At 41.7% G+C, this 22,774-nt stretch overlaps 1 protein-coding gene across 3 annotated transcripts in view; it reads left to right on the forward strand.

Annotated features, from left to right (window-relative positions):
* Positions 1 to 3,125: 3,125 nt before the first annotated feature.
* MALT1 (MALT1 paracaspase) overlaps positions 3,126 to 22,774 on the forward strand; it is an 80,159-nt gene continuing 60,510 nt past the window's right edge. For all 3 annotated transcript variants that reach the window (XM_050944669.1, XM_050944670.1, XM_050944671.1), the window contains exons 1-4: positions 3,126 to 3,403; positions 7,069 to 7,235; positions 18,291 to 18,412; positions 19,614 to 19,764. In XM_050944669.1, coding sequence (XP_050800626.1) covers positions 3,243 to 3,403; positions 7,069 to 7,235; positions 18,291 to 18,412; positions 19,614 to 19,764 — 601 coding nt within the window. In that variant the 5' untranslated portion in view covers positions 3,126 to 3,242. The remainder of the gene's footprint in view (positions 3,404 to 7,068; positions 7,236 to 18,290; positions 18,413 to 19,613; positions 19,765 to 22,774) is intronic.

Raw genomic sequence — 22,774 nt, forward strand, 5'->3', positions numbered from 1 at the left:
TAAGCATGGTCTAAAGGGAATGTTCACTGGAACTTACAGCTGCTGTCAAGGGTGTCAGTTAGTATCAACTGGGGTAGTTGTTTTTGTGATCAGGTCAATCATTGCTCTATAGAAACTGGACTGAGACATATCAAACTCACTTCAAGGCCACCAAGGAGCTGTCAGATAGTAAAGACTTTCATATGCTGCTCCTCATTAACTATATATTACAGCATGGTGTCTGAAGATAGACAATTTAGAAAAAATAACTTTTAGATGAAGGGATAATACAATAAACAACTTTGAAAACAACCTACTGCAAATATTAATCATATGGAATGTAATTAGCCACAATGTATAATGAAGTCCTCCTCCTCCTCCTAAGCAGATATTTGTATATGAATGTACCTTAACATCATGGATGAAATCCAGGCTGAGGCTACATTAACTTTAATTAATTTAATTTCATCCTATGGCATCTTCACTAGAAGAGGGAAAAAAGGCTCTAAAAACTGGAGGTTCTGCTTAAGCTTCTTTTACAGGGGAAGAATACTGGGAGACCAAAGGGCACAGCTGGAAGTGATAAAGCACTGAAACCAACAAAAACCTAAAGTGCTAGCATTATACATCCTATAACAGCCAGCCACAGGCATGGGCACACTGCCCCTATTTATGAAAGGTGCTCTATTATAATGCTCACTCTTTCTTGGAGTGATCATTGCTGCACATGATACTGCTAAAGAGAACACAAACACCGTCAAGTTGGAGAGAAATGCCAATATTCAGTAAAACAACATGCAGGAAAAATTTCCACAATCTTACATAAATCTGGAGGTTAACAAAGGGGGTCTTAAAGGGTCAGTTTTAATTATTTATTGGTTAAGTGTCTGCAATGATCTTGGCACGGTACAAGACACACAGATGGAGGCATTTGGATATCCAGATGATAGGGTTAGCTTGGAAATTAAAAATATTTTTTAACTGAGGACACCTTCTGCAAAAAATTCCAGGGTTGGCACCTGAAATTAGACATCCTAAGGGGAGGTTTTCAAAGGAACAAATGGCAATTAGGGCCCTATCTCCCATTGACAGTATTTGGGAGTTAGCCACTTAGTTGCCATTTGTCCCTTTGAAAATCTCTGTAAACATATATTTAGGCATCTAAGTAAAAGTGGTTTGGTTTTCAGGGGAGTAAAGGTGCTGGGTATACTCAACTGTCTCCTCGGTTACAGCACATGACTGGGAAGGCTCCTGTGCTCTATTCCTGGCTGTACTGGTAGACCATTACATGTCACCAGCAAGTCAAAGCACTTGTCATGTCTTTGCCTCAGTTTAACATGTCACATTGGTTTAAAAAGAGGTGCCATGTGGCTTATAAACCACATTGCGCTTGTGAGATAGAAAGTAATATTGAAGAACAAAGTATTGCTATTTAACAATTCAATTATCTTGCTTTCAGATTAGTAGTGTTTCAAGGAAAACAAAATGTGAACAAATAAGAATCAGAGTACATAGCATTGGCTAAAATCATCCAATCTGAGTGCCTACAGTTAGTGATCTAACTACACATTTAGGCACCTCAATAGGTGGTCTGATTTTCATAGGTGCTGAATACCAATTAAAGTCAATGGGAGCTGCAGGTGCTGCTAGGGATCTTTGAAAATCTGCTACTTATTTAGGTAACTAACTTTAGGCACACAAGTTTGAAAACTTGGCAATTGATTGAAATAGATGGTAAAATACAGAGAATTTATTTTTAAGTTATTGAAACAAATGATAGGCAATCTATATTGATACGCATCCTCTGGGCAGCCTCTGCCAGTGGGTTTCCCCTGGCATCCAGAATTCAACTTAACGTGGGCTAAACTCATGTTTAACTGCTAGTCACCTTTCATAAAAGTGAGGCCTAAGTAGTGAAAATGGTTTATTGTCTGAAATATAAAGCTAATTTTGCCTGTGTTAGACCAGGTTGACTCTCCCCTTTCTGTTTCGTTTTTCATACCAAAGCCTAGCCCCATGTCTAGGTACCATCAACTTCATCATGACAAAGGGCAGGGCCAGTAGCTGCTTCTATTTGCAGCAGGCCTAAGCAGAGCAGGAATGGGGACATAGATGCACCTGTGCCTACCTCCCACCCTCAACATTTGCTTCTAGGCTTTTGTTGTTTCCTAATGAGCATAACAAAAACCTTGATGGTTTCATTACTTCCCTTTAACTTTTTAGAACAACTGAAGTTTTCATGCACAGATTGAAATTACAGCCTAACGTTACTAGAATCAAAAAACTTCCAAATACATATTTATGTATGTTTCACCCAGATGTAGGCACTGTTCCCTGTTGGTAGGTATGGGAGTTTCAAAGCTCTCCCTGGAGCTTGGCCTGAGTTATGCCAGACCTTCCCAGCTATCAGTCTAATGATCCATACTCCATCTGCGGGAGAGGGTCTCTGACTACTAATTAGCTACTACAACAATTTAGCAACTTGCTGGCCTGTATAGTAGTGAGAGGGGTTGGGACCTGGAGGTGAGCAAGGCCCCAGGGCAGGCTCAGGCTGAGGTGAAAGGGATGGGTACAGTGAGTGGGGAGCCAGTTCAGGGTCCGGCTGAACTGAGGTGAGTGGTTGTGGAGGAGCCTAACAGGGTGATGCTTTAGTAAGGGACAGGCCAGGACAGGTTGAAAGAGTGGGGCTGTCATGGCATGGTGAGACTGAGGGAGGGGCTGTGGGGAGCTGGCCCAGCATATGTGGGAGGCACAGCCAGGTGAGGCTCACGATAAGGGGGTTTGGCACAGAGACCAGGTAGTCATGCAGGGAAAGGGAGATGAGGGCAAGTGCTGAGGCAGGGCTGGCATAGGGAGTGGAGGGAACAGCACGGTCAAGCTGAGGTTAGATGAGGGTGGGCACAAGGGAGAACCACGGTAGGATCAGACTCTCATAGGGGCAGCACTGGGAAGGGCTGGCATAGATATGGGGGCGCTTCAGGCTCAGGCACAGAGCCGAAGGGACTGGCAGGGTAAAGAGGAACCTCAGCCTGGGCAGGTTTGTGAGGAGAGGGACTGGCCCAGGGAACGGGGGCGTCGCCGCGGGCGGGGATAGAGACGACCCAGCCGCTCCCTGCCAGTCTGGCGGGTTGTTGCTGGGGCGGGAATCCCCGGCTCCCTCCTTCCGGGTGCAGGCGCCGCCTCCGCTCCGTTCCCGGAGCTTAAGGCGCTGGGGAGGTTCAAAGCGCTCCCGGGGCCGCTCGTTGGGGTCTCTTATCTCCACTATGTCGGTCTCACCCGCGGCCCCGCCGGGGTCCGTGCCCCTTAACCGGCTCGGGGAGCCGCTGCTCCGGCGGCTCAGTGGCGTGCTGGACCGCGCAGCTCCGGGCAGGGGCTGGAGAGACTTGGCGCAGCGAGCCGGGAGCCACGGCAGGGTCAAGCTGAGGTGAGGGCAGCGGCAGCCCGGGGGGGGGCAGAAGCAGTGGGGTGCCTGGCGCGGGGGAGCCGGGACAGTGGGTCTGGCGCCGGACGGGGGAGAGGCACATGGGGCAAGCTCAGGTGAAACGAGCAGCCGGCGGGAGCCTGGCACAGGGAGTGGGAAAGCCCCTGGGGGTCAGGTATGAGCGGGGTAGTCCTGTTAGTCTGGGTCTGTAAAAGCAGCAAAGAATCCTGTGGCACCTTATAGACTAACAGACGTTTTGGAGCTTGAGCTTTCGTGGGTGAATACCCACTTCGTCTGATGCATGTAATGGGGTCAGGTGAGGCTGTGGCTGGGGGTCCTGGCACAGGCAGTGGGAGAGCCCCTGGGGGTCAGGTGAGGCTGTGGCTGGGGGTCCTGGCACGGGGAGGGGATCGCCCCAGGGGGTCAGGTGAAGGGGTGGGTTCGGATTCCTTCCCCACTCAGAACTCAAGGGTACAGATGTGGGAACCTGCATGAAAGGCCCCTGAAGCTTATTTTTACCAGCTTAGGTTAAAACTTCGCCAAGGAAGGCACAAAATTGTTTCCTTGCCTTAATATCACTGCCACCACCAAGTGATTTAAACAAACATTCAGGGAGGGCCACTTGAAGCCTTACTTTCCCCGAATATGTTCCCAAACCCCTACACCCTCTTTCCTGGGGAGGCTTGAGAATAACATCCTCACCAATTGGTACAGGTGAACACAGACCCAAGCCCTTGGATTTTAAGAACAGGTTCTTAAAAGAAGAATTTTAATTAAAGAAAAGGTAAAAGAATCATCTCTGTAAAATCAGGATGGTAAGTACTTTACAGAATAACAAAAGACTCAAGAACACAGAGGATTTCCCCTCTAGGCAAAACCTTTAAGTTACAAAAACAGGGATAAACCTCCCTCTTAGCACAGGGAAAATTCACAAGCCAAAACAAAAGATAACTGAACACATTTATTTTCTGCTATTACTATTTTAGCAAGACTAGATGCTTAGTTCAGATATAGTTTAGGGAGATGTATTTTCCCCTGCCCTGTTTCCTGGCTGACTCCGAGAGAGACAGACCAAAACCTTCCCCCACAGGTTTGAAAGTATCTTCTCCCCTTATTGGTCCTTTTGGTCAGGAGTCACCCAGGTTATCTGAGCTTCTTAATGCTTTACAGGTAAAAGAGAAATTAACCCTTTGCAGGGTAAAGAGGTATTTTATACTACCTGTAGCTATATGTTTATGACAGGTGGCTGGGGGTCCTAGCACAGGCAGGGAGGGGAGAGCCATGGGGGTCAGGTGAGGGTGTGGCTGGGGAGTGGGAAAGCCCTGGAGTGTCAGGGGAGGGTATGGCTGGGGGCCCTAGCACAGGCAGTGGGAAAGCCACAGGAGGGTCAGGTGAGGGTATGGCTGGGGGCCCTGGCACAAGCAGTAGGAGAGCTGCTGCTGGGGCAGTGTCATCTCAAGGAAGAGACTTTAGAGCATGTAGTGAGGAAGCCATAGCGTTCTCTGATGAATGCTCAGGCAAAGAGTGCCTGGCACGCACTCTTGGGGTGCTTTAGCAGTGACAGGTGCAGATTCTCAGTAGGTTCCTAGCTGAGTGCAGGGGTGGGCAGCTGCTACAGGAAACAATTTAAGGATCCATGCAAGGCTTGACACAGAGACATAAGCCAATTTGGGGCAAGTGGAGCTTGTGAGCAACAGATTTGGTGTATGCAACATGTGGTGATGATCTGTTGTGATGGGATGCACTGTCTTACTGGTTTCATTCTTGTAGCTAAAATGCCCACTGTTCTTATTCTGTAAAGTAGATGAATTATCCTCATGTGAATTATTCTCTATTATGTCTTTGCAGTTTGGCAAAGAAGTTTAATGATGTATCTGCTTTGCAGAATAAGTAATCCTACAGTCTTAAGTGGTATCTCTCCTGTTTTTACAGAGACAACAGGAAGATAAACATGAAAATTGTTGGAAGGGAAAAAATATACTCGTACAAATTGGTCTGTTTTGTATTCTTCCTGCCAGGATGTGTTCAAGTTCCTCTGCTGCTGAAGTTTATTGAATCTTGCATTATATTAGTGTCCTTTTTTTCCCAAGAGTGTAAAAACCCTTTCCCATCACAACCTTATTAATTAATCTGTAGCAAGTACATGGTAATTAAATAAAGGGGTTCTAAACAGACCTTTCTTGTGGTGACATATAACTTCATGTTTTTCCAAAACTTTGATCCTTTCCTAATTCTTCACATGTTGAGACTATCCAGAAAAGGTTATAATACTTAGTTCTGTGATTAGAAGCTCTGAAGGCTTAAGACTGAAGTTTTAATTCAGTCTTAAGCCTTCAGACTTAAGGCTTAAGGCTGAAGTTTTAATGCATGGATCTCTATATCTGAAATTACAGATTGGCAATGAAGTGTAGATTCATCGAGTTTAAGGTCAGAAGGGACCTTTGTGATAATCTAGTCTGACCTTCTGCACATTGCAGGCCACAGAACCTCACCCACTCCTGAAATAGACCCCTAACTTCTGGTTGAGTTACTGAAGTCCTCAAATCATGGTTTAAAGACTTAAAGTTACAGAGCATTCAACATTTGCACTAGTTTGAACCTTCAAGTGACCCATGCTGCAGAGGAAGGCAAATCCTCAGACCCCCACCCATGGTCTCAGCCAATCTGACCTAGTGGGAAATTCCTTCCTGACCCAAATATGGTGATCAGTTACATCCTGGGCACATGGGCAAGACCCACTAGGCAAATGTCTAATATTTAATCTTTCTTACACTATAGCAGTACATCAGTGATGAAAGCATCATATCTGGAATAAATTGCCTAGGGAGGTTGTGGAATCTCCATCTCTGGAGATATGTAAGAGTAGGTTAGATAAACATTTATCAGGGATGGTCTAGACAGTATTTGGTCCTGCGATGAGGGCAGGGGACTGGACTCAATGACCTCTCGAGGTCCCTTTCAGTCCTTGAATCTATGAAATAGTGTCTTCCTGGAACCACAGTTTAAATCCTGCTATTGGTGACTCATTGTTTATTGCTTCTGAAGTAGACACACTTTAAATGGAAAGGTTTTTGCAAAGGTATTTGGTTTTTCAGAATAGATAGTGAAAACAGAAGTCCTACCTACAAGTGTAGGAGTCTACCCAGTGTATTGGGTAGAATTGCCATTCACACAAATATCCTTTGTGTGGAGTACAGTTCACCTTCATTTCAGGCAGCTTAAAGTGGTGGTGTATGATTTGTATACAGTTGTCATGTGTTTTGAAATCCTTTTGACCTGAGATGCTGCATATTTGTGTAAGATACTTTAAATACTTCTAGGAAACAATATAATATAGAACTGGGAAATACCTCACATTAGTAGAATAATCTCTGCTAGATTCATGTGTGTAAATCCACCGCTTAATGGGAGTCAGACGTGTACATTAGGAAGATCTTGTATTTCTAGTAATGAACACCAGATTCCTATCATAATTTTTCCTGCAAAAATTAATATTTACTTTTATATATTCAGTTTTATCAATATTTCCTTACAAGGCAATCTCACTGGGGGCAAAATTAGGTATGAGTATAGTACAGAGATAAGGTTTCTCTTTCTCCATTTTTAATTGCTCACTTGGCATTCATACAAATGCACTTAACATATTTGTTTTGTTTTAATTTTTGCAGTTCTCTGGAGTTGGAACAATGTTCTCTCAAAGTACTGGAGCCAGAAGGAAGCCCCAGTTGGAGTCTCCTGAGACTAATGGGTGAAAGGGGTTGCACTGTGGTGGAACTAGTGGAATTCTTACAGGCCCTGGAACACACAGAGGCTCTTCAGTGTCTCAGTCCTCCAGGTTAATTTTCATTCCTAAATTCACCATCTATATGCATTATGCTGGAAACTCACTGGGGTGAAGGGTCCTATAGTGGGTAGAAGAATTTATAGGTAAAAGCTAGCAATGCTATGTAAGAATCCAGAATAGATAGTGTTAGGAACAGATGGGCAGAACAGAAGAGTCTGTTGTGAAGACAATAGGTATATTTGGGAGGGAAGGCAGATTGTTTGCTTACTTAGTTATTTAAATAGTAAAGTAGTGGATGTGGTTGTTTTTTACTACTGTAAGCCCTGCAGCCAGGACCACACAGAAGTCTGTCTTGTGTATCAACAGAACTGTCACTGGTCTACACTTAAAATTTGGATCAACCTAACTGGGTTGCTCAGGGGTGTGAAAAATTCACTCTCCCGAGTGCCTTAGTTAAGCCAACTTAACCCCCCCATTGTAGACCTGGTTAGGTCAATGGAAAAATTCTTCACTCAACCAAACTGCTGCATGGGAAGGCGGCAGTGGCAGCAGCCGGGAGCCACAGGCACTTTTAAAATGCCTGAGCAGGCTGCAGGGCTCCTAGGCATGCCCAACCACTCTGGGCCCTGTGCTTTGGAGGGCCCTGTGGGCTGACGTGATTGGCCAGTGTGGTCTGTCCTGTAAGTGACAGACAGTCCCAGAAGTGATGGATTCGTCACTTCCGCCCCAAGCCCCCCAGGATGGCCCTGGCCCTGAGGCCCAGAATTGCTGTCGATAGGCCTGTGCCCATAGTATAGGTGTGGTCTAAGACTTCTGTCGACCTAGCTATTGCCTTTCAGAGAGGTGCACTGATAGAAAAACCCCTTCTGTTGATGTAGGAAGCATTTAAACTATGGCACTACAGCAGCATGGCCACCATGCTGTAGCTGTGCAGCTGAAGTGAAGACATAACCTGAGTAAACTTATTACTGAGGTCGAAGACCTCGTTATTTGCAGCTGTCCTTTATTACACAAAACAGGGCTAACAAAATGGGGTGCTGATCCTTAATTTGAGTTCCTAGATGCTATGTAAATGATAAATTTCAACAGAATTCTTGTGTGTTAAAACAGCAAATCTGTGAGGGAGACCACAATTGAGCAGTCATCTTGCTGAATCTAGTCTTTTGCTGTGATTTGATAATGTCTTATTATGAATTCTAGATAGTAACTAATGAGATATTTCACAAACAGAAAAAAGTTAATGCATGTACAAGAGCAATAGTCAGAATCATAGGTGAGTTTTGTACTCCTTGTCCTTCATTTATGAGAATAAATGTATTTTTCATTACTACCTGTAATGTATTCCAAAAACACATGGCCAAATTCTGTTTTGTTCTATAAATTGGCCCCCTAACATTAGCTTTCATAGTTTGAAACCTTAAATCTGTGAAGAGTTCATATAGGAATTGTTGTTTTAGGAAAAATTAATCTAGTTAATTAGTTATCCTGTTCTGTTTCTTAAATAGGCTATGTGGGAATAACAGTAGTGTTTTAGATTCACTGGGCCTACGTTTTTACAATTGAATTATTGCTTTTGCCAAGATCGGTATTAGAACTGCAATGTGTTGCTTTGTGTAAAAGGAGGGTAATGTGAAGCATTCAAAGGTATAATGAACTTTTGTGACAGCCTAAATGAAAGTGAATCTGTGTAAACCTACTAAGGCCGGGTCTACACCCAAGACTTTTGTAAATATAGCAATGTCAGGTATGGAAGTGATTTGGGGAGATGGGGCAACATTTCTATACTGGGAAAATCCCTAGTGTAAGTGGAGAAATGTGGGCTTGACAGAAATACCATTAAGTGGATACATAATTGGTTGAACAACCACAAACAAAGCATAACTATTAATGGAATGACGTCAGATTGTAGAGAGGTCTCAAGTTGGGTTTCACAGGGATCTATTTTGGGCCTGGTGGTGTTTAACACCTTTATTAATTATCTGGATGTAGGTATAGAGAGCATGCTAATCAAGTTTGCAGATGATACAAAGCTGGGGGGCGATGTGCCAATACTTTGGACCGTAGAGCTAAAATTCAGAGGGATCTTGATAAATTGGAGAACTGAGCTATAGACAACAAAATGTAATTCAACAAAGACAAATGTAAAGTGCTACGCTTAGAGACGAAAAACCAAATGCACAAATACAGAATTGGGGAAAACTGGCTTGGCAGCAGCACTGTTGAGAAGGATCTGGGTGGGGGTTGTGGTGGATCACAACCTCAACATGAGTCAGCAATGTAATGCTGTTGCAAAACAAGCAAATGCAATTTTAGGTTGCATTAACAGATGCAGAACATGCAAGTCATGGCAGGTGATAGTACTGTACCTCTCTAGTTGGCACTGGTTAGGCCTCAGCTGGAGTATAGTGTCCAGTGTTGGTCACCAGTGTATAGACAGGATGTAGAGAAACTGGAAAGGATCCAGAGGCCAGCGATAAAGATGGTTAAAGGGATGAAATGTAAGGCATATGAGCAAAGGCTGAAGGCTAGTTTGGAAAAGAGGAGATTAAGGGGGATATGATAACAGTCTTCAAATACTTGAAAGGCTGCCATAAAAAAGATGGAGAAAAGTTGTTGTCCTGCCCTCTGTGGCAAAAGAGAAGAGGCAATGGGTTCAAACTGTAGCATAGCAGATTTAGATAAAATCTCAGGAAAAACTTCCTAAGTGTAAGAACAGTGAGACAATGGAACAGACTGCCTCAGGAGGTTGTGGAAGCTTCTTCACTGGAGGTTTTCAAAAGGATGGCTTGGATGGTGTAGACACAATAAATCCTGCATCTTGGCAAAGGATTAGACTAGATGACTCTTGCAGTCCCTTCTGTCCTTATGATTCTAAGTGTAGTTATACCAACATAAATGGCTTTTGCCAGTATACCTTGTTTTGCTTACTGAATCTGTAAAAGCAATATTGGCAAAATCACATTTTTGATGGTATAAGCTGCATCTACACTAGGAGAGTTTGCCAGTATAACTATAGCAGCAAACGTTTTCTAGTATAGACCTGGTCTGAGTGAAAGAAAGTGTAAAGTAATGAACAAGTGAAAACATGCAGGGGTTTGCTTCTGTTTTGGGTGCACAAGGAAGGAAGGAGAAATCTCATCCCCTAGGTTATGATTGTGGGAACATAAACAATGATCCGGTCATGCTCCGCAATAACAGTAACCAGAGAAACAAATCATTGTGTGTGTAAGGAATGAGTATGCCTGAGGAGGATGTTAAAGAAATTAAGATGGTCCATGCATTCCTTTCTGTAGATTACTTACTGTAGGCCTTAAAATGTACAGTCATGTGCAGACAGGAATTGAAATCTTAATGTGCCCTATCTTGTTAGGGATATGCACGTAAGATAACAATCAGGCAATTTAGTAAGCTATATGCTTGTTGGAGTTAGACCTTCCTGTGGTTGAGGACCAGTACTTCCTTTGATATTTTGCCTCCTTCGAGCAGGACGCAAAGAAGCTGGATCTGTTTGTAATGTCCAGGAGATCTGTTTGGGATCTGATTAGACTTGAGGTCCATTTACGGTGCAATAAAAGACCCACAGTATGGCCATGGCTGACCTGGGTCAGCTGGCTCAGGCTGTGGTACTAAAAATTGCAGTGTTGTAGATGTTTAGGCCTGAGTTAGAGCCTGGATTCTGAAACCCCATGAAGGGGGCAGGTCTCAGAGCCTGGATTCCAGCTTGACCCCAAACATCTGTGTTGTATATTTTAGCCCCACAGTTTGGCCTCTGAGACGTAGTGCCACAGGTTTTTTATTGCTGTATAGATATTCTAAAAGCGTTCCTGGGAAGATAAATTTATTGATAGAAAAACTTTATAATGGAACAGAAAGCTGCATTTGAGTCAGTTGGGTTTTCTGTCCCCATAGGAGTGTGGCAAGGCTTTGTTTTGTCATCATCATTGTTCAATATTAGTGTTGATGGATAAATTTTGAGGGGATAGTTGGAAGTGAGCTGAATGCCAGTTTGCTTTGAGATCTTTAATGACCGTGTCTTTCTGGCTCAGTTTGGTAAATTGCTGCAGTTTATGGTCAGTCTGGTCAGGCAAGAAGCAGCATGCATTGGTTCGGTTATTAATCCAGATAAAACTAAGTCTATATATATGGAGATATACCTGTCTCATAGAACTGGAAGGGATCCTGAAAGGTCATTGAGTCCAGCCCCCTGCCTTCACTAGCAGGACCAAGTACTGATTTTGCCCCAGATCCCTAAGCAGCCCCCTCAAGGATTGAACTCTCAACCCTGGGTTTAGCAGGCCAGTGTTCAAACCACTGAGCTATCACTCCTCACATTATCAGGCAGCCTCTTCCATGTTACAACCAGCTCAGTATTAACCTTTCTGGACAGAACATTGAGCAGGTGGCAGCTGTCAGATATTTGGGTGCAGTGTCATAGATAGTGCTGGAGAATGCTTGAAAGATATAGATGCTTGTATAGCAGCAGCAGCATCTGCTGCTATGTTTCGGCCCTGGGTGGCCTCTGTTGAAACATTGTGATGTCAAGCTTGCTGCAAAGCTGTGGGTCTGTAGAACCACAGTTACACCAACTCTGTTTTTTGACAATGAAATGTGGGTGATAAGGAAGGCTGGAAGAACATCTTTGTCCACTGCTTTATATTGAGTGGCAGGACAAGATTAGAAATAAGGATGTTCCAAGCCAAAGCTAGCAACCACATCTGTCAGCACTGGTTTGGTATCAGTGGCTTTTTTGTTAGGGACATATTAGAATGGAAGATCAAGAAATTCCAAAGTGTGTGTCAAGGAATGCTGCTACCCAGGTGATGATCGTAGGTGTCAAAAGCGTAGTTGGCGTGACAAGATAGCCAATAATGGACATGAACTGAATATACAACCACACCACTTTAAATGCTTTGCCAGAGATCAATTTGGGTGGTGCTCAGTTTGCAAGGATGTCATGTCCCTTTGGGATTTCCCCTGATGATGAGATCCCTTTTTTTGTAGCGGACAAGATCAAGAGTCTATTCCTAGCATTGGGACTAATAAGCAATAAAGAAAAGTTGCCTTATTCTGTCCCAAAAGATGTCACGTCTGACAACTTGATAAATGACTAAGGGGGACTCTTGGGATAGGGTGACATCTGTTCCTGTTCATCAGCATCCTTTCTCACATAAATCCTTAATAGAATTTATTTTAATAAAGTCATTATTAGACATTGGCAGCAGTGTCATCTAGGTGATGCTGATATACTGTTCTCAGCCTGCCCTGTGTTGGTCTCAGTCAGGGTATGTCTTCACTAAAGAGAACTCAAGTTACCTACATTAGAGTTACAGCCCTTGAGTTAACCTAGCTCGATTTGAGAGTGGCTGCTCTGCAAAATAACACTTGAGTTGCTGTGTCCTGCACATACTTGTGGGTAGCACTAAGACTTCTGGGGACATATCCAATGTGTCTTAGTGCTGTAGTAATCTGAGCTGCACTATGAATTGGTCTGCAGTATAATGTGCGAGAACATGTCTATCCTTTCTGGGCCAGTGGGGGGAATCATGGGAAGTCACTGGAGGACTAATGGCACTCAAGCGCTGCTAGCCTGTATCCACTCTTCAGAGTGGTCATGTGAGCAGCTGAGGTGCTGTGCTCACTCGAGCTTTTGCCTGTGTCTTCTCTTGGGCGAACCAACTCAAGTTTAATGCACCACCACCTTCAGGCCATTGTCTACACCAGTGGTTCTCAACTAATGTACACCGAAGTCTTCTGAGGGTACATCAACTCATTTAGATATTTGCCTAGTTTTACAAATGGCTACATAACAAGTACTAGCGAAGTCAGTACAAACTAAAATTTCATACAGACAAAATGAGAAAGTAACCAGTTTTTCAGTAATAGTGTGCTGACACACTTTATATATCTGATTTTTGTAAGCAAGTAGTTTTTAAGTGAGGTGAAACTTGGGGTATACAAGACAAATCAGACTCCTGAAAGGGGTACAGTAGTCTGGAAAGGTTGAGAACCACCGGTCCACACTACAGATCCTTTGCTGGTATGGCTGTGCCCACATAGCAGTTCCGGCAGACCCTGCTAGTAGAGATGTGGCATAAGCTGGAAGGACTTCATCTGCTGACATAGCTACATCTTCTCCCCAGTAACATTGCTGACAGAACAGTGCTTCTGACAACACAGCTGTAGTTGCATCTACATTGGGGTTTTGCTGGTGTAGCTGGCTGAAGTGTGTGGGTTGTTGTCCCCTGCCATGCACCCATCTCTTCTCTCACCCGCTCTCCCCCTCCCCCCATGTTCCTAGCCCATATCTGTGCTGGCAAAACTTTGTAGTGTAGACCAGGCCTTAAAGCAGGAATGTTGGGTGTGTACACAAGTCAAAATGGAGCAGCACTCTAGTTAAGTATGTAGTGAAGACAAGCTCTCGGAGTCTGGGAAGTACAGTTACAGCTTTAGCAACCTGATCCCTATTGCGTCTCATGGTTGTAAATCACTTCCTATCAGTTGTGGCATTGGACCTGAATCAGACGAAGGCACAGTGAATATATCCCTATGTTGGTGACTCAGCAGGACACCCAAATTGGTATGACTTTCCAGGACCCACTCTCAGCTCTGCTGATAGGCCAGCCTATGACAATATGTAGTTCATTCTAGAGTGAGGACACTACAATCTATCAAAGAGGTGTAACCTCATCTATCTTGTTTAACTAAGGGTTATTTGGCTACATCTGCTGGCTTAGAGTGACCCTGATAATTCAGACCCCAAAGTTTTGATAAAGACAAAGCAAATGTTAAGACTGATTCTAACAAACAGCTTTTATAAATAGTAGAATTTTCCTGGGTTTGGGTTCTGTTGTTGTGTTTTAAAGAAAAAATAATTCCTGATAATTTTCCAGGTTTTTATTCTTAGAAACTTGGATTGGCCCTGAACTTTAGGTTAAAATTTATTGGTAATTCCCTCAGTTTGATCTTATGATCCAAGCAAGGCTGATTGCACAAATTTACTTGAATGTTGTGTATGTTTCTTTTTTTAAAATTGGTGACTGGATCATTTAATGTCAGTTGAGTAGCTATCTCTGTTAATTATCATGGGTGTTGCTATAGCCTTTTCTTTCTCAGCTTAGTTTCACCCTAAGCACATTTTTCCTGAACTTACACGTCATCTGAATAACCTGTTAACTTATTAATGCTATAGGGTAGTCTCTTTGAAAGTGATGCACCTGTGCAATGAAGACAGTGGAGTTGCACAGGTATAACTGAGGCAGAATTTTGCTTGAAGAATCTTCTTACTGGTGATAATACCCAAGAAAATGAACAGATTTATCCATCATCTTCACATGTATAGAATATTGCTACATGTGCCTCCAACAATGGCTTACATGCCTCCTGTCTTAGTTTCCCCCCAGCTAAACAAAAAAAAAATATGAACCCTCCCCTTTTGGGATAACAAAAATCCAAACAAGATCATCCTTCCCTGTGTCGTTCATTTATGCCCATTCTGTCTCCTGGAGTTCTGTAGTAAAATCAACAAACCAAATCCAAAGAAGAAACTTCCTTCTCAATTGCCCCTTGGTTTACTGGCTTCCTATCCAGGAAGGACAAGGGCTCAACTGGCAGACTGTGTGCAACAATACTTCTCAGCCTTCTGTAACCTCAGTGAGTCAGGCAGAGGTATTTGCTGCCTAAAGTTCTTTTCCCATGGCAATGTAGGCAAGTCAAGCTGGATTTGTTCAATGTTGAGTTTGAGTTTATTCAGAACTGACACTTAGGGTCAAATCATCTTTTTACTTGTAAACTATGTAGAAATCAGTGAAAGATGACAAACAGAAATAATGACACAGCAGTTTTAGCCACTTTTCAGGGTAAAACCACACTTTAAGACTTCTGCATTTCATCTTTCAGAGGAAATTCGTGAAGCAGTAAAACCCATTTGTAATCTCTTACAAAGTAGTGCAAAAATTATACATCTTAAAAATTTTCTTATAGTAAGAGGGTAATTGTATTATGCTAAAATATTTACTTCAAGGTGAAATTATAAACCTTTATAGGAAAACAAACTAAATTTTGAATCAGTTTTCTCAGAACTTGTTAGTGTTACTGTAATATCTCCACAGAACTTGGTTTTCTTGCATATTAAAATGTTAGTGACAACTAGAGCTGATCTAAAAGAAATTTGTGGAAATATTTGAAAATTCAGAACATTTTTTTAATCCTTGAGTTTGTTCCAGTTTTTCTATAGAAGTATTGACTTTTTTTTAAAACTTTTTTCAAAATTTACATTTGAAAATTTAAATGATTTACTTAAGTAATTATAAGGTTCCCATCAAGGCTGTATCTGAGTGTCTCACAAACCTTTAATGTGTCTACCTTGTAATCGCCTAGAGGATAATAGAGTTGTAAGGAATAGCCAGCATAGATTTGTCAAAAACAAATCATAACTAACAAATCTCAGTTCCTTTTTTGACAGGGTTACTGGTTTACTGAACGGGGGAAAGCAGTAGATGTGATTATATCTTGATTTTTAGTAAAGCTTTTGATACAGTCCCCCATAACAGCCTCATAAGGAAACTAGGAAAATGTGGTCTAGATGAAATTACTATAAAGTGGATGTGCCACTGGTTGAAAGACCATGCTTAAAGAGTAGTTATTAACTGTTTGTTTCCTGTCAAACTAGGATCCTGCCGGGGTCCATCCTGGGTTTGGTACTATTCAGCATTTTTATTAATGGCGTGGATAATAGAGTGAAGAGTGAGTGTGTGCTTATAAAATTTATAGATGACACCAAGTTGAGAGGTCACAAGCACTTTGGAGGAAAGGATTAGAATTCAGTATGACTTTGACAAATTGGAGAATTAGTCTGAAATCAACACAAGTGCAAAGTATTTCACTTAAGAAGGACAAATCAAGTGCACAACAACAAAATGGGGAATAACTGCTAGGTGATAGTTCTGTTGAAAAGGATCTGGGGTTATAGTGGATCACAATATGATGCAGTTATGAAAAGGCTAACATCATTCTGAGTATTAACAAAAGTGGTGTAAGTAAAACATGGCAAGTAATAGTCCTGCTCTACTCAGCACTGGTGAGGTCTCAGCTGGAGTCCTGTGACCAGTTCTGGGTGCTACACTTTAGGAAAGATGTGGACAAATTCGAGAGGGTCCAGAAAGCAACAGAAATGATAAAAGGGTTAGAAACCCTAACCTATGAGAAAAGATTAAAATAATGGATATATTTAGTCTTTAGAAAAGACTGAGTATGTTAAGGGCAGTTGTAAAGAACAGAGGAATCAATTGTTTTTCAGATCCACTGAAGATAGATCAAGAAGTAATCAACAGAAGGGAGATTTAGATTAGATATTAAGAAAAACTTTCAAATTATAAGGTTAGTTAAGCTCCCGAATAGGTTTCCAAGGGAGGTTGTGCAATACCCAAGGAATATCAGGGTTGGAAGGGACTTCAGGAGGTCATCTAGTCCAACCCCCTGCTCAAAGCAGGAGCAATCCTCAGACAGATTTTTGCCTCAGATCCCTAAATGGCCCCCCTCAAGGACTGAACTCACAAAACTTTGGGTTTAGCAGGCCAGTGCTCAAACCACTGAGCTATCCCTCCCCATCATTAGAGGTGTCTTAAAAACAGGTTAGACAAACACTTGTCAAGGATGATCTAAGTTTACTTGGTCCTGCTCAGTGCCGGGGCTAGACTTGGTGATTTATCGAGGGCCCTTCCAGCCTTACCTTTCTTTGATTCTATGATTCACAATACTCCTTTAAGGTAGGAAAGTGCTATTATCCCCATTTTTACAGATGGGAAACTGAAGGACAGAGACTAAGGGCTTGTATACATGGGGAAGCTATTTTAGGATAAGTTAGTGTGAATTTAAAGTGTTATACACCTCTACCCCTATATAATGTGATCCAGTATAATATGAATTCGGATATAACACGGTAAAGCAGCGCTCTGGGGGCGGGGGACTGCACACTACGGCAGATCAGAGCAGGTGTGATATAACGTGTTTTCACCTATAACTCGATAAGAGTTTTTTTTGGCTCCTGAGGACAGTGTTGTATCGGGGTAGAAGTGTAGCTTTTCCACAATAACTTCCCAGTGGACACGTATGTTGGAGTAAGAGTATCCAGATGGGAAGCTATTGCAGAATAGCTTGTTCCTTGCTAACAATTCTGGTCAATTTCCCCATGCAGACAAGCCCTGAGTGACTTGCCCAAGATCACAGTAAGTCTGTGGTACAGCAGGAAACTGAATGCTGGTCTCCCAAATCTTAGGCTAATGCCCTAAGCACTGGAGACCTTCCTTCATGTCTACTTTCCTCATCTTGGAAACATTCCCACCACATGACTAGACTGATTAATCAAAATAGGGGGGAAAGGGCCTCTCTCTCTCTCTCTCTCTCTCTCTCTCTCACACACACACACACACACACACACACACACACTCACCAAAAATCCAACAGGTGAATGCATATATGTACACTTAAAATTTTTTGTCAAAAATGCAAAAACCATTTTTTGGGGGGGGGGAAGTCTTTATGAAAATTCTGTTTAGAAATGTCCCTTTTTGACTAAAATAATTTTTGTTTGGTAAATTCAACCATAGATAATAAAAATAAGATATTAGTAACATATCAAGAACAGAACAAAATATTTTAAGGGTCTGATTCTCATTCATACTGAGTCCCCTACATTCCACTGTGGCAGTGTATTAGGGCCCCATAGTGGGTGTAAGTGTAATTTGTGAATTCCTTTATATTTTATACATATTTTAAAAGAACTTGCCTAATGTACAAAAAGTTAAATCCTTTCTCTCGCAACAGACTCTCAACCTCAAGTTTGTTAAAATTGTGGCAGTAAAAATGTTAAATAAGGGAACACTTTTTAATATTAAACCTTATTTAATCATCCATGTACCGCTTACAACTAAACTTCATCACTGTATTTAAAATAAACAATTGACAATTGTAAAGTACATGCAGTAGGTAGACTGCAAAAATACAACAGCGCAGTTCTACTCGTACAACAATATTTAACTTACAAAAGACAAGTGGAAGCAAGTTCATTCTTGTTACAATGTCTTAACTTCTCTCTTTTTTTTTTTAAAGGTATAAAGATTGTTGTACAGCCAGACCCCAAGTCAGTAGTATCTGGACGAACAGTCAAGCTATGTTGTTGGGCAACTGGACATCCATTTCTGCATTATCAGTGGTTCAAACAGGAAAAAGAGGTAATAACCAAATATAGGAAATCTCAAGGACTCGATGGAGAATTGTGTAAAAGTCAGTCTGCAGAATATAAATCCTTATGAAAAACTGGAGTCCATCTTCCCTCCTCCCTGCAACTGGCTCAAAGATATTTTTAAGAACATTTATGGTGAAAGTTTCTAGACTGGCAACCCTCCAATAATCAATGGGGTCACAGGGCCGAGCTCCTCTGGCCCCGGGATTGCAGCAGGGTCACAGAGCAGAGTTCTTCAGGTCCCAGGACCACTGCGGCTGGAGGAGGTATTAGCTCCTGCTGGAGGAGCTCTGCTTTCCCTGCTGTGCTCCCCTCCCCCTTTTTTTGCTATAATAGTTATATGGCTTGGATCCCCAGGGGTTTGTTATAGAGAGGGTGTGCTGTCTTTCCTCATAACATAATGTGCTTAACGTGCCCTTCCAAAAGCTGTCAAATTTTAAATTCCTGCACTCGCCTCATATTCCTATAGCCTGAGTATCATTCCCCAGTTAAAAAGGAACACAACTTTTCTCCAACATCTCCCCCTCTTTTATCCAGGCGTATCTTCCTGTAAGAGGAATGCCTATTGATGAACCCTTATATTAGCGATGATATTAAAGTCCATTTTTAAGATGTAATGTGAGGTCACTTTGAGGCCTCAAGCAACATGTTAAATTAGTTTGATCCAGATAGAGATTGTCTCCATGTTACTGAAATGTGTAATCAATGCACTATTTACTATACAGTTTTGATTCTTATCTGGTAAAGGTACATTTATTTTCATGTATAGTCTTTTGTTGCAGCCCCAAAAAAGAGTTCTAACAGTTTCCAGTTCAGAGTTGGATATGTCTGCTTATGACAATACTGATATAACATGAATGCTGACTGGGATAATGGTTTGAGAATCCCATCCAGCTATTTGTGGAAGGATAAGGATTCAGAATTGAAGTTCCTGAAACAATGTGCACTGTAAGAAAATTTATAATGTCTCTTTATTTAATAGCAACACCATTCTGCCCTTGAATCAGTATTTTGTCTTTAAGATGTTAAAGGCTGAGGACAAGATTTGTCTCTTCTGACCGTTTGAAATAGGCTTTAAGAAAATGTGATAGTAGTCAGGAGTACTGTCCTTGCTAAATACAAATATTCTTATGTTTACTCCAAACCAGCACCAGTCAGTTAAGTTTTTCTGTGGCTCATATGTAACACAGGTTCCACATGGGAATTCCCCGGAGTTGATTTTTAACCCAGTGAGTGTAAGTGATTCTGGGTTTTACATCTGTCGAGTGAACAGCGATTCTTCCTTTGTGTTCAGTCGGTGGGCACAACTGGACGTTTGTGATCTCCAGGGCGTGTCTTATGGTGAGTTGCAAATACTTTTCACAATGGGTCCCCTCTGTTCAGATTTAGGGGTGAGGAAGATGAACCAGATCATAATTCAGTAGGCTTAAAGTAAATATGCATCTGACAAATTCAATCTGCTGTGAAAGTGTCTTTGAGTTGCAGTAACAACTTAATTAGCTAAAGCCCAGATTATGGTTCAGCACTCATGATTATACAAGTTAGTGAAGGGGGGTGTTTTATGCCTCACTGCCTTGTTCTGGCTACCCATATCACAGCATATAGAGAAGGAGGGAAAACAGGTTCTGTAGAGCTTGCTATGAATTGTTGTTGTCCTCCCCCCATCCTCCAAATAGGTGGAATGGGAGAAGAATGGATGTAGCCTTGACTCCATTCCTTCCAATGTGCCTGCCAGGCTTCAGCATAGTGTGCTGGCACAGCAACAGACATGTGCTGCACCATGCATAGACCCAGCACAGTCTCTGCACCCTCTCCAGAGCAGTAGAGAAATTGAAAGGGAGATTAACTTGTAAACTAGTCCTAACACACAGCACTTAGAGAATATAAACCGCTATATATGTGTGGAGTGGTAAGTCAAAAAAGTGACTTAATGTAGACAAGTATGTTTTGCTTCCAGTGTTTGTCTGTTTTATAAACTGAGTAAAATAAAGAGTTAGTGTTTTCTGTGTGACTAGAATTCTTGTAAGTTTACAACAAAACAGTTAAATATAATAATCATAGCATCAGACTTTAAGGTCAGACGGGACCATTACGATCATCTGATGATAGATATTCAGGTAACAAACAGATATGGTTCAAGTTTACCTGTAGTAGGAAAATCATGTATAAAATATGTAATGTTAATGTGGAAAATGAGAATGCAGGAAGAAAAGAATAAATAAAGGGGAAGAGAAAATTAAGATGCGAAGATTGAAATCTGCTCACTTGTATCCATTTAGTTGCTACCAAAGTTGGGGGAAGTATACAGTATTTTTTTTATTTGTAGTGTACTTCATAGGCCTTATTGTGCTTACACCATTCATTACTCTCAGTTTCAGAGGTTGCGTGGTTTTGGTGGTTATTTTGGTAGGGTAATACGCGGAACTTTTGTAATGAATGTTACAGATGAACAACTAATAGCAACATTTTTACTGTTTAACTGTCTTGTTTAGAAGTTTTTGGCGTTTCACTGAGCTACTGATATGAGGTGAAATGTGCTAAGTTAAAAAAGAAAGTAAATCGTCTTCAATCTGTAAAGAGAACTTTTTACTGTATTATGCAACTCATAAGTGATGCTTTGCTATAGGCTTTTTGAACTACAGTAGTTTTCTGCTTATCATGTTACTCCAGGCAAAAGAAGAGTGTCGAGAACACTGATCAAACTTTCACTAATGTTGTAAGGACTAATGTTAAAACAGAGACCTTTTTAACATCTGAAATGAAAGAATTACTCAATATGATGTTATCTGAACAATTGTCTTCTCCCTCCTCACCAAAAGTGCAGCTATTTTTTAACAGTCTTAAATCATCCTGATTGTAATATTGGCTCCCCTAGTGGACCGGGTCATGGCTATTTAGTAAAACCGCAGAGAGAAACTAACCCTCCCCCTCCCCCCCCCCCCAAAAAAAGTGTTTGTTTCACCGAGGTAGCACAAGAGTTCTGATGCTTAAAGAGCAATGGATATATATGAGAGAGAGAGAGAGAGATTAGATTATCAGTAAATGTCTGTAAACATTGATTTCATTGTACACAAAAAAGTTAACAAAAAAAGATCACAGAAATTTATAGAGAGGCAAAGTAAGAAGAATTCTGCTTGAGAACTTAAAATTTGATTGAAGGATGTTTACATTGTATATTTTGACATGTGATGTTGACAAACTGTGTTTTAGTGGTTATAAAGCTTCAACTTCTTGAATCTCAACATCTACTGTAATTAAATAATTATCTGACTTCCCCCAATTTCCTGGAACTGTGAACATTTAAATTGATTAAAAATTGGAAAAAATGCTTAAAGCACAATAGTTTTTGCAGAACTGTGAGAACTAAGATAGATACAAATAAACATTGATTATCCATTGAAATTATACCTCTACCCCGATATAATGCTGTCCTCGGGAGCCAAATAATCTTACCGCGTTATATCAAACTTGCTTTGATCCGCCAAAGTGCGCAGCCTCGCCCCTCCGGAGCGCTGCTTTACCGCATTATATTCAAATTTGTGTTATATCGGGTTGCGTTATATTGGGGTAGAGGGGTATCTCTGTCAGTTATCAATTCTTACATAAGTGAGGGAGGAAAGTATTATTTTGGCTCCATATGTAACAAAATTCATAGATTCATAGACTCTAGGACTGGAAGGGACCTCGAGAGGTCATCGAGTCCAGTCCCCTGCCCTCATGGCAGGACCAAATACTGTCTAGACCATCCCTGATAAACATTTATCTAACCTACTATTAAATATCTCCAGAGATGGAGATTCCACAACCTCCCTAGGCAATTTATTTCAGTGTTTAACTACCCTGACAGTTAGAAACTTTTTCCTAATGTCCAACCTAAATCTCCCTTGCTGCAGTTTAAGCCCATTGCTTCTTGTTCTATCATTGGAGGCTAAGGTGAACAAGTTTTCTCCCTCCTCCTGATGACACCCTTTTAGATACCTGAAAACTGCTATCATGTCCCCTCTCAGTCTTCTCTTTTCCAAACTAAATAAACCCAATTCTTTCAGCCTTCCTCATAGGTCATGTTCTCAAGACCTTTAATCATTCTTGTTGCTCTTCTCTGGACCCTCTCCAGTTTCTCCACATCTTTCTTGAAATGCGGTGCCCAGAACTGGACACAATACTCCAGTTGAGGCCTAACCAGCGCAGAGTAGAGCGGAAGAATGACTTCTCGTGTCTTGTTTACAACACACCTGTTAATGCATCCCAGAATCACGTTTGCTTTTTTTGCAACAGTATCACACTGTTGACTCATATTAAGCTTGTGGTCCACTATGACCCCTAGATCTCTTTCTGCCATACTCCTTCCTAG

The sequence above is a fragment of the Gopherus flavomarginatus genome, chromosome 3, assembly GCF_025201925.1.
Source record: "Gopherus flavomarginatus isolate rGopFla2 chromosome 3, rGopFla2.mat.asm, whole genome shotgun sequence".
Taxonomy (NCBI): Eukaryota; Metazoa; Chordata; order Testudines; family Testudinidae; genus Gopherus; species Gopherus flavomarginatus.